Source organism: Colletotrichum orchidophilum (assembly GCF_001831195.1).
Source record: "Colletotrichum orchidophilum strain IMI 309357 chromosome Unknown Scaffold_141.1, whole genome shotgun sequence".
Taxonomy (NCBI): domain Eukaryota; kingdom Fungi; phylum Ascomycota; class Sordariomycetes; order Glomerellales; family Glomerellaceae; genus Colletotrichum; species Colletotrichum orchidophilum.
Window position 1 is genome coordinate 101,056 of NW_019173097.1, and position 11,254 is coordinate 112,309.

The 11,254-nt window shown below is 55.4% G+C and overlaps 5 protein-coding genes across 5 annotated transcripts; 2 read left to right on the top strand and 3 right to left on the bottom strand.

Moving 5' to 3' along the window:
• Positions 1 to 6: 6 nt before the first annotated feature.
• Positions 7 to 387, top strand: CORC01_12051 (uncharacterized protein; the record flags this gene model as incomplete). Its single annotated transcript, XM_022623673.1, has 1 exon — positions 7 to 387. One exon carries the CDS (start codon positions 7 to 9, stop codon positions 385 to 387), a length of 381 nt encoding a protein of 126 aa, XP_022469835.1.
• Positions 388 to 1,445: 1,058 nt separating this feature from the next.
• Positions 1,446 to 1,970, bottom strand: CORC01_12052 (uncharacterized protein; the record flags this gene model as incomplete). Its single annotated transcript, XM_022623674.1, has 1 exon — positions 1,446 to 1,970. One exon carries the CDS (start codon positions 1,968 to 1,970, stop codon positions 1,446 to 1,448), a length of 525 nt encoding a protein of 174 aa, XP_022469836.1.
• A 36-nt stretch (positions 1,971 to 2,006) lies between these two features.
• On the bottom strand, positions 2,007 to 2,879 carry CORC01_12053 (uncharacterized protein; the record flags this gene model as incomplete). The annotated part of the gene is made up of 3 exons (XM_022623675.1): positions 2,007 to 2,112; positions 2,165 to 2,546; positions 2,717 to 2,879. 3 exons carry the CDS (start codon positions 2,877 to 2,879, stop codon positions 2,007 to 2,009), a joined length of 651 nt encoding a protein of 216 aa, XP_022469837.1.
• Positions 2,880 to 4,411: 1,532 nt separating this feature from the next.
• CORC01_12054 (uncharacterized protein) lies at positions 4,412 to 5,608 on the top strand (the record flags this gene model as incomplete). Its single annotated transcript, XM_022623676.1, has 1 exon — positions 4,412 to 5,608. One exon carries the CDS (start codon positions 4,412 to 4,414, stop codon positions 5,606 to 5,608), a length of 1,197 nt encoding a protein of 398 aa, XP_022469838.1.
• Positions 5,609 to 8,467: 2,859 nt separating this feature from the next.
• On the bottom strand, positions 8,468 to 9,030 carry CORC01_12055 (uncharacterized protein; the record flags this gene model as incomplete). The annotated part of the gene is made up of 3 exons (XM_022623677.1): positions 8,468 to 8,710; positions 8,802 to 8,819; positions 8,908 to 9,030. The coding sequence occupies 3 exons, from the start codon at positions 9,028 to 9,030 to the stop codon at positions 8,468 to 8,470; spliced, it is 384 nt and encodes a 127-aa protein (XP_022469839.1).
• Positions 9,031 to 11,254: the final 2,224 nt, after the last annotated feature.

Sequence of the window (11,254 nt, forward strand, 5' to 3'; positions counted from 1 at the left end):
TTGCTGATGGCCCGTCGCCGCCAAACATCTCACCAGTCATGGGCCTTGCACTTCCGTATCACGTCGCATGCGAATAGCGGTATCACGCGCATGGCGATATCTGGTCCCTATTGCTACCGTCTTGTCGACACATCTCCGTACACTGTGTGCGTTGCTTCCGGCCAAAGACGGACGCGGTACGGCCTTGTATCTCCATGGATGCGGGTACGGGAGCACGAGCCCGATCGTCGTCCGGAAAACGTTGAGCATCGCCAGTCGCTGGAGACACTCTGCGCTTGCAGTCGTCCCGAAACGAATCGCCATGCGGTTGCAGGGCTTTGCTATGGCATAATGAAGCACTTGAGCCGTCAGGAGCGTTTGGGTCAGGGCCCTTGCAAAAAACGCTGATAAGCTTGTCTCGTCCCCGATGGCTTGGGTTTGTGCGCTGCCGCACTCCCAAGCTTTAACTGACAGTTCTCGTCCAGTGACAGGCCGTGAAGCTCACAGACCCAGCCTGGTGGGCGAATGACTGTCTTCCAGTCTCGACATTGTCTGTCGCAGCACATCAGACGAACGGCAGGGGGTTGCCCGTTCCCGGGACCGTGACTGGCCCAAAGAGCAACCCCTCGTTGCTGGAATTCGGCAAGTTGGCGACGAAACACAGAAGAATAGGTAGGCGTCAGCCCTTGCTCTCGAACTCACTGGTGCGCCTCAGGTTTGAGATCGTTTCTCAGACGGGCAAGGCGGCTGCAGGGCGCGAAGAAACATCTCTTCTCTCGCGTGCGCTCGCTGCAAGGGCGAGCCTTGCACCTTTTGAGGAAATATTCGTCGCATGGCGCTGCACTCTTAACCTGCTGGCGCACACAATCCCATCATTGGCATTCCCGTCAGCGGCAGCGAAAGAGAGGCGAGAACGGTTGGGGCGAAACTGAGTTACGATGGCCAAACGTGGACGAGACAAAATGTCGGTCTGGGACTTGCGAGGCAAAGAAATAAAAATTATTCCGCATCTGGCGTCCTAGGGATACGGCGGAGAAAAAGAACTGGAACCGTGTTCACGATGTGATTCGTGCACCACGTAGGGAATCTGCCGACCCAACGTGGTGTCACTTTGACGATGCAACGCTCTGTGCCTCGCATCTGTCCAGTGAGATGTCGGCAGCCTCTTCGCCTCCTGCGAGACAAACCGTTTTTTGGCTCTCGAGTCTTCCCTTTTCTAGCAATTGCGTCGGCTTCGCGCGGCACGGTGCAGCAGGTACCAGGCCAGATCGTGGGCCAGAGAACCCGTCACTTGCAAATGTCCACGGCGAACGACTTTCGGAGCGCGAGACACCCACATGCTGCGTGCCATCAGAGGTCCACACCGTTGAAGCATCTTGATATTGTTCCACGGCCACATGATGGCGCGGGGGCGGTTAAGCGTCTATTGATAGCTGCGCGCCGAACGAACAATAATCTTGTCGCTGTCAGTTGATCTTGGCTTCCGTGCGCCATTCCCGGAAGAGATCGGCCGGGCCATTGCGAAATCGCACTTGTGGCCCTCCACCTGGCCCCTTCATGTTAACAGACAGATTGCACCTTGATTGCGTCCGATAAAGTATGCCGTTGTCGTCGTCGGCCTCATTTAAAATAAATGGCTTGTCCCCCAGAAAGCTCGGTCTGTCCGCAGACCATGGCCCTGGAGAATGGGCAGCCAGGCCCAAGGGTGTTGTACCGTTTGGACCACGGGTTCGTGATGCTTCCTTTTTTTTTTCTGGCACGCTCGCGTACATGCAATGGTTTGCCAAGGGCGGAGGGGCTGCCTCGTCCAGGCCTGCACACCGATGATGGCCCGTTCTTCGTACCATGCCGTACCTCCACAGCCTGGAGCCGGAGAGCGACGAGCCAAGACATGTTCCGTCGTGAGCCTGAAACATTGGAATTGTTTCTCCCTTCTCTTGGGATCGAATTGACTTGCTCCCTTTCAGTTCCAGCGGCGGGAGCGAGAGCATCCGTCGAGTCGGATGGAAAAACCTGGGAGGACGTTTTCATGCGGGCGGGATGAGGGCCCCTAACGCAGACGGGACTGGATGAGCAGCATTTGGCTCCGACGGCCGTTTCTGGTGGTCCGACAGAGGGCGGTTGCCGGCGGGCCTTGAGACGGCGAAGGGGCGTCGGGCCCAATCAGCCATCTGGAGGGCCCTACCAAGAAGGAAGATGCCTCCAATCACGAAGACGGTCGAGGCGGACGTAGACGCAGACCCAGACGCTTGCGTTCTTGTCGTTGCCCTTGAGGGCTGAGGAGCGCGTTTCCTTGGCCGTGCGAGTCACCCCAAGAAAGATGTCGTCCCTTTGGACAGCAAAGTCGACCCCTGCCACCGCCTCGCCTCGTTTGGTGGTGTGGAGTTTGCTGCTGTCGTCGTGGGTGTGACCAACCACCCCCCCCCAGTCAACTGCGAGAGCTACAAGAGGTGTGGGGTGTTTGACGCTGGGAAACGTCGAGAAGCAGGGAAAACGAACGAGGCTCATGATGGATGACGAAGAGTACATCATTCGGAATGCTGGGTAGGCAACATGCGTCGCCGCGGCTGTTAGAAGTCATGGTGATGATGTCTACCATAGTTGTGGCAGTTGTGGAGGGCACAGTAAGATGCCGGCCACCAGAAGTCATGGAAGGTGAGCGGCATCAGCCTGGTAGTTGAGCAGATGACAGCATGGGCTGAAATGCCGACGAATAGACTGGACAAAGTTTCCACACACTCGTTCCTCCCTCCAATCCACAGCGACGAGACTATCGCAAGGGCCATAACCGTGGCCGTGGATATGGCGGCTTGATCGGTTTCGTCTCTCGCCAGTCTCGGTGACCCCTCGCATCGGTAGACTCGCCGCTGTGCGAGAGAGCTAAAAACGCCATGCCTCATGGAGGTGATAGCCTAATGGAGAAGATGTGATGGCAAGCCGTGACGCCCGTCTCGACGAGTGGTAATATGCGGTGCGGCATCGCAGATGAATGTCGGTCGTCTGTAGCACCTTTTACTTGAAACGACACACTCTAGAGGCAATCCTCGCAACAGCGCGTGGTTGGGATAGCATGGTACAGATACTGCAAGTGCAAAGCGCTTGGTTGTGAAGTAGAGATGGCCAAGTCTGGACAGCGCGGTCCTGACCTGAAGGGCGAATTAGAGTGTGGAGCCGTAGATTGTGCAGTCAATGATGAAGGGGCACGGCGTAGGAGATGTGCCAGGTGTGGGTGGTTTCTGTGATGCAAGTGTGGTGGTGTGTGGTGTTTGGCGTGAGGATGAGTGGTGTAGGGGGGTACCAAGTGCTACGAAGTAGTCGAGTACCTATGGGCGTGGGAGGACGTCCTCCGTCACCCCATGCCACCATCGTCGTGTGGTGGGAGAGAGCGTGGCCGTCATTGTGCGCTCGATGTACATTGTAAGGTTTGGTGCGGACACCCTATCAGCAGGTCGAGACAGGCTCGCAGCCATGGATTAAGCCACATCGCAGATGAGGTCGAGAGAGTGGCAGGAGTCGTGGGAGTGTGAAGAGGGAATTGCCTTAGCTAAGACGCAAGGTGGTAAGGTGTCGAGTCTTTGGTGGAGAGTAAGGTACGTTCCTCATCTTGCAGAGTGGGCCGGAGGAGCGACAGGGACTAGCGGGGACTTGAACCCCCAGCCCCTGCCTCGCTTTCTCTCGCTGGCGCTGCTGCCACCAGCACCCCCCGGTACTTTGTACTGTGCCAGCGGACAGAGTCGACACTGGGTCCCCGTACCCAAGTGGACCCCGTTCAAGATGAGGACCTGACCGGGATCGGGACTAGGGGGAGAGGCCAGGATCAGGACATGGGACATGGGCTGGGTGCAAGTGCAAAGTGCAGGAGCATCTTGGTGTCTATCCGGCCTGTCTCTTGTCCATCTGGCGGCTTGCAGTGCCATCTGTGCAGACATGGCCCTTGCTTTCCACGCACACACTCTCTCTGTCTCTCTCTCTTCGTCTGCCTTCCTCTCCACGGAGTGTGGCGTCCTCTTGACCTGTCGAATCCCACACCCCCCCCGGCTGGCTATTTGGAGCCCCCGAGCCCCCATCCATACCCCCCGTCCCCGTCCCTTTATGTGCCTCCACCCGAACAGAACATATCCCATCCCGTCCCCAACCCGTCCAAGTGCCTGATAGACCCGGTCATAGAAATATCCTCCTTCGCCCTCCTACCGCACACCTGGAGGTGCTTCTTACTCTCCCTCCTACCTCACCAAAGAGTACCTTTGCCTTACTCCTCCCTCAGAATAACTTCTCACTTCCAACAAGCCCACAATCGGTCTCGACACTTACACCGCCGTACCTGCTAGTCAGCTGCCACTATTCGCTGTAGACCAGCTGCCCTGCGAGACGACTGAAACCGCCCAGTCTCAGATTTCCTCGAGGGATATCGCGAACTTCGTCACCGCCTACCATGTCTCTGGCCGGCCAGACTATGCCCGTCAGGGAGTCGGTGCATTCCACCAGAGAGGACCGTGTTACCTCCACCATCACAGAAAAGCAGGATCAGCAGTCACAAAGGACCTCTTATAGAGACTCGCTTCCCAACGCACCACGACCATCCGTCCAGAACGACGACGCCTTGAACGAGAACGAGAACGAGAACGCAAAGATGTACGGCGACTACTACGAAGAGATGACGAGCCCTTCGCCCAAGCAGAGCCAAGACACACAAACTGCACCAGCGCTACCGGCCAAGAGCTCACTGAGAGCGTCGAGACTCCTCGACGGAATGGCACTCAAGATCATCACAAACCAACCCGCGCAAACAGCACCCCAAGAGGTCTACCTCTCTTCCGAAGAAGAAGCTTCCTCCTCGGCCGACGAGTTTTCAGATTACGACTACGAGTCCGAGAGTGCAGAATCCGCCGACTCCCCCGTCCGGAGGAAGAGCCAAGAAGATACTGCACGCGTCGTCTCTGTCGTCTTCGCCGGAAAGCCCTCCATCATCGACCTCCCCTCCACCAGAAGATCCGCCTCGCCCGAGTCCATTGAGTGCAGCAGACCCACGAGTCGCTTGGTCATTTCATCAACAGCACCCTCCTTGCGCAGGATGTCCACCTCCTCCACGAGCGGCGCCTCCCTCTCTCCTGTCTACCACCCACCCAGGTCTAGCAGCATGATGATCACTAGCAGCATGCTGCCAAAGGAGAAGCCTTCCTTCCTCAGCATCGACCCTTACGCCAGCAAGCCGTTTGATGAGCGGGCCGATGAGCAGCAGACGGAGGCGGAGCGGCACGAAAGACCCAAGACGCCCACGTCTCAATTATTCAAGAGGACTCTTAGCATTGTCCGCAAGCGCAGCCGTCCTCAGCTGAGAGATCTCGCTGCCAACAACTCTTCTCGCGACCGCCTGTCCTCGCCATCCTTGGGACACCTGCCCCTGTCGGCCCACACAGACATTAGAGAAGAGCCCGAGCAGAAGGCACCTTGGTCCGCAGTCAGCTACAACGACATCATGCGGGCGGCCAAGAAGAACGCGCAGAACCAACCCCCGACCCCATCTACTCCCGTTGCTCCGGTACAATCGCCCAGCTCACCCGCGGGCAACACCCGGAGCCGAATTCTCAGCGGCTTCACCAACCGCCGGAAGAGCATCAAGATTGGCTAGTCGCCGCTCACCCACCAAAGGAAAAAACCAAAAAACCAAATACAAAAAACAACGCCGACAGTCAACGGCAGGACTCTTTGCTTGCACCACTATTTTTGCATTCGGATTGGGACGATTTGCTTTGCATGCACGGCGCTCGAACGGGGACCGGAACTGGATCACGGCGTTTCAAATTGACCCTCGGGTCACGGGCAGCGACGACTGTCACGGAATAACTGGGCTCGGCCAACACTTTCTTCTTCCATTGGCGCAGGCCATCCTCTTTTTTTTTTCCAATAACGACGGAACGAATTTCTTTGCGTGTACAGACGGGTTGAGTAATGTGTAAAGCAAAAGGGGAAGAGGACGGGAGAAGAAGACATCAAAAGCCGCAGGCATACATCATCGTATGGTCCTGGCATGTACCACAAAGGGACGAGCACGCCTGGGAGCGCGGCCTACCACCGGGCAGCAGAATCGGCCCCCCCGCGAGACTTCGGGGGTGGCGCGGGCTAGTAGATAACCAATCAATGATACCAACAACAATGTTCGAATTGTTCAACTATCCGTGCAACAACCTCAATGCGCTCGTGACATGACTGCTTGCACCGTTGACGAATTGAAGCCAGTGTAAAGTAGCGTCCGGCAAGCGTTTTCCCCATGCAGCTCGTGTGGCTCGGTCCCGCTGCATCTGACGAACCGGCTCCCCAAGCTTCGGTTTCGGCCTCTTTTTGAATGCCAGCCAGCAGCGGTTTGTGATTGGTGCCTGGTCTAAGGTTTAGAAACTGCCGTGTTGTGTACGTGTGTGGGAATGCGTGCGGAAATGCGTGTGGAATGCGGCCCACGGCACTCCGGACGACCTGGCACTGAGCTTGCAAATGTCTCGATGCCGATGGGCGAGCAAACGATAACGACAACGAAAGAGACGGCAGTACGTCTTTCGCTACGACGCTGTTCGAATAGCTCAATCCATCCATCCATCCATTCATCCCACTTACCTCATCGATTCACGACCCCTCGCCCAATCCAGGCCAGCTCGTGACAGTCACATTGTGGTCCCTGCGTTCAATAATTCCTTCTTCTTTCTTCCCCCCCTTCTAAATCCGGGCTAAAGGTAATACCATCAACGCCTGGTCCTATATGTGCGTATGTATGTCTAACACGCGCGCCCCAAAAAAACCCCCGCCTTGATTCTGTCTTCAAGCTGTGAGGGCGCGCGTGGTGCGGATGGTGCGGCTGGAACCTGTCAATGGGGTAAGGTAGGGGGGCTGGGTTAGTAGGCGGAATACTTCTTTTTGACAGCTACGGTGACAGTGGCGAAGGAGGGGGTGGAGGGAAGTCTGTGCTAAAAAAGGTGCTGCGAGAGTTTTGAGTTGAAAATCGATAGATTGGGCGATGCCACCTGTCAGTCGAACCTTTTGGAACAGGTTTTTGGAGATGGGTGGTGGTGGTGATGATGATGATGATGATGATGCTGCTGCTGATTGGGGGTCGAGGTTGCCGACTGGGATGTGAGTTCTAAAATAGCCACATCATGAGGCTGTTTTCTCAAAGGCAAAAAAAGGGTACGTCTACACGTAAAGGTAGTTCGCCTCTTCCGCAGAAAGTGGGTCCATCCATCATTACCCCCGGTCCACATCCACAGCTTTCATCGTCAGGGCCCATGCTCCCTCGAGTCCCTTCCCGGCCCCACCCCTGGTCGAGAGGAAAAGCCTTGGCGGTGATTATACTACGTATGTGGGGAAAAAAAAGAGTTCATTCTCTCATTCTCTCTTCTACCTAGCATAGTACGCAATGCCTGTGAGTTGTCCAATCACTCTCTTCCTCGTCTGTCTCTCGTCCCCCCAGTCACTTCAACGATCAATCAGTCGAATGCAGCCAGGGTGCTGCAGCGTGGCTGAAGGCGTGGTACGTCAATTGTAACATGGAGTCCATGCAGCAACGTTGTGGTTTTTTCCCTTCTTTTTTTTTTTTTTTCTATCTCGCTTCTCATATGTTGCTGGGGGGGCCTGCGGACGACAAGGACGAAAGAGGAACGACAACCCCGGTATCGCGATGCGGGCTCTCCTTTAAACCAAGGAGGAAAAAAAAAATGCAGGAAACACGTTGTCGCTATCGTCCACCGCTTCATGGTCCACACGAGGTATCCGTACGCAGAATGCAGAATAGAGACGGGAGAGAAGGGAGGGAGAAAAAAAAAAGGAGACCCCACTATCACACCGTCAGCCGTCCATCGTCCACCGCCATTATCCGCGCCTGGCGCCTGTTCCATCTCCGCTTTGCTGCAGTGTGCAGTATGCAGTGTACAGTTTGCAGATGCGGCCCTGTCGTCAACGTATCGACTAGTTTTTTTTTCTCTTTCGATTTTCTGCTCCCACTGTGAAAAGTGTCTTTTGACGACGTCGCCACCCCTCCAGCCGTGGCGCACGCTTCATTTTTGAACGGCGAGGCAGCATTAGACTACATACTGTCATATCGTCCCGCGATATAGCAAAATCATGAGGATCAAGAAAACTTTTGAGGGACAGTGGTGGGAGGAGGTTTGGGAGGGTTCGTGAAGAGGCAGATATCAGGTGGCACGTGGGGGGTTGCGAAGGGAAATCCTGCTTTTTGCTTCGGGCACGGTGATTGGTCGGCGTGGATTTGGCATCGGGGGATTGGATGCAGATCCCTTGAAGACAGATGGTGCGGCCCAAAGAGGGAGCTTGTTCTGCGTGTTCTGCGATTAAAGACGAATGTCGCAGCAGGGTAAGGGGAGCACGCTTCGGCAGTCGTTCTTGTCCATCGCATTGTAGGGCTGCGGTCTGTCCATCGCTCCATTCCCAATCATCCATCCATCCGGGTGTTGGCTCGATTCTAGCGCCGCTTGTCATGGGTGCGTTAGATCACGAGCAGTAATACTACGGGTTGCGTATACAGTATGACAGTCCCGAATCCCCCGATCCCCGGCGCAAGGCGAGAGTGCAAAGTAGCCTCGGGTGCAACGCAGACGGCGGCGGCGGCAGCAGCGGGGACGGTCTTCTTTCGCCTGGTCTCGTCCGCAATGTAACCTCCAAACGCCGGGTGCCTGGGCCATGGAGCGCTGTACGCGATCCCAAGAAGGAGGAGGGACCCAAGGATGCGCTGTAGAACGCAACATGGCAGGGTCTTGCATGCTTTCAAAAAGGTCAAATGACGTTCCCACCAAACGAGGCTTACACGACTACATACATACATTGTGCAGAATCGAAAGCTGTAAAGGCCAACACGACAAGTTGGCAGCAGACGTGCGTTCGTTTCCCTCGCCCCCCCGGTCATCCCCCGTAGGCCATAGTACGGACCTCTGACGGAAAAGCCGTGAAGAGACCGCGTCGGATGGGGACGGGCGGGGGCTGGAACGGGCGGCCTGCCGAGTGCGGGCCACACCCGTCGAAGCCATGTGGGCTGGCGCGCTCCGGGAACATCGTGGCAAACCTCGGAGCCTCTGTGGACTTGCGGCTGAAGAGGTTGTGATCCACAAACCACTTTACACGTTCCTGCACTGTCTTTTGGCCACCTTTTCTGTCTCCCAGGTCCCACGTCCTTGAAGCCTTAACACGTGTAGCCCGGTGTCATGTAGAAGAGGGGGGCCAAAAATAGTGTTTACAGACAGTAATCTATTCCAAACAGACGGCGCTTAGTTTAGCATTTGGGGGTTGGCCTTGTGAAATTTCACCAAGCATAGAGTAGACGCCAACATGAACGGGGTTGAGCTTGAGCAGACAAACTCGGACTCGGACCGGATCCTTGGTAATGGGCAATTATACACGAAGCTGCCGGGTCGGGGTTTCGCCGCCGGGATGAGTTTGAGGCGTATTCGTTTGCGCCCACACCCTCCCACCCCAGAGTTCTTCAACCTGCTGTTCGGAGCTGTTTGGTCGTGGGGGGAGAAGTTTGTCGGGAAGAACGTTGTGCGACTCAAACGTCATGGGCTGGATCGGCTTCCCGTAGGTACTCTTGTCCTCACACTCTTTTCGGAAACGTCCTGTATCCGTACATGTCTTGCAGATCGTTGTGAACGAATGGATGACGTTGGAAACAGTCCGACCATGCCGAATGGGTTGCAAACGGTTCTTCAGCGGAACACCAACCACCCCGTGTGTAAGCCGGCCCGGGCAAGCCAGTGTGCCGTTGCCGTTGCCGTTGCCGGGAAGGCTGGTATGTCCCCCGGAGATGGCGATGATCGGCCCCTCACTCACCACGCACCACGCACCACGCACCCCCCCTCCCCTTCCCCAATGTCAATCTGCAATCTTGGAGCGCATGCACTCTTCAGGTTGCACAACGGAGGCTCTTTAGCGTGCCTTCTTGGTGGTTTATCGCCATCAACGATGAGGTGGCGGTCACCACGTTCGCGAGCAAACTAACTGTGCAAGATGGGTTGTCCTGGGAGAATGCCTGTCTGCTGCTTTTTGGGATGATGATTGAGTTTTTGTTGAGCAGGCACTGTGAAGACCACCAAGGGCGATCCCAGCTGGCGGCACAAGGAAAACCCGTGTCTTGCCCTCTGTCTCCGTCTCTGTCTCTCCAAACTGCTCATTCCGCAAGGCTGGCCGGCCACCACGGATTCGGGCTTTGCGCGGGGCATTCCCTGGCAAGCCTGGCGTCGCCACAAAGACCGAGACGACCAAACAAGTGCAGCAGACTAGGACTACCTATCGTGTTTGCCCGTTTGCGTTCCTTTTGCGAGCGGGACGACGCCGGGGGGCCCAACAAACGTTGGGCGGATTTTTGATGGTAAAACGATGATGCCATCCACGGGCGGGCGTGCAGTAGATAACTGACTTTTGGCAAGGCGACATTGAGCAAAGTCACGCCGAGGACAAGCTTTCGAATGTATCTCAAACATTTTGGCGATCGTTCTTTGGAAGATTTGCAATTTGCAGATACGACGCCGCGTCTGTGTTTCTCGTACGATTACATAAAATACATGCGCTCGAGTACACGCCCCCTGACTCCAGCTGCCGAGGCTCACGATAATATAGAGTACATCAATGTCGAGAGATATGTTTTTTGGTGCCATTTCCGGCGCATCCTGAACAAAACTCAATTGACAGTGATAAAATGAGGAAGAGGAAGCAGAACTATATGAAAATTAAAAAAATATAAATAAAAAGGAAAAGGATGTCGCAAAGCACCACCCAGCCAACTCTCGTGATTCCAGGCCTCGGGTTGCCCGCAAATTTAGCTACAGAGTGTGTGCTGCAGGACCTATTCCTGAATCCTACCTAGCCCGGTTAGGTACCTACCCCTGCCCCCACATCTCATCTATGCAATCAATCTGAAGCAGCAAGAATCAAAATCACCAACCCGTCAAGCTACTCAGAGTATTAGCCTTTTGTGCTGGGAGTTTCCCAGCAGACACCACCAAAAAAAAGGCTCGATCATCACGGTGATTCCCAAAGAGGAAGCGGGCTCATGAAGCCACATAATTACCACCGCGAAGCTACCAGGTGGTATAAAAAAAAAAAAAAAAAAAAAAAAGTCACGGGTCGTTTCGTCGTAATTTCTCAGAATGTGAATCGGGCTAGAAGGTTACCATACTCTGGCTAGTCGATAAAGGATATATTGCGAGCGTGAACTTTGGCGCGGGAGAACTGGAAAGAGCCTCACGAAAGGATGGACGCCTCGGATCAGGGCACTAGAACT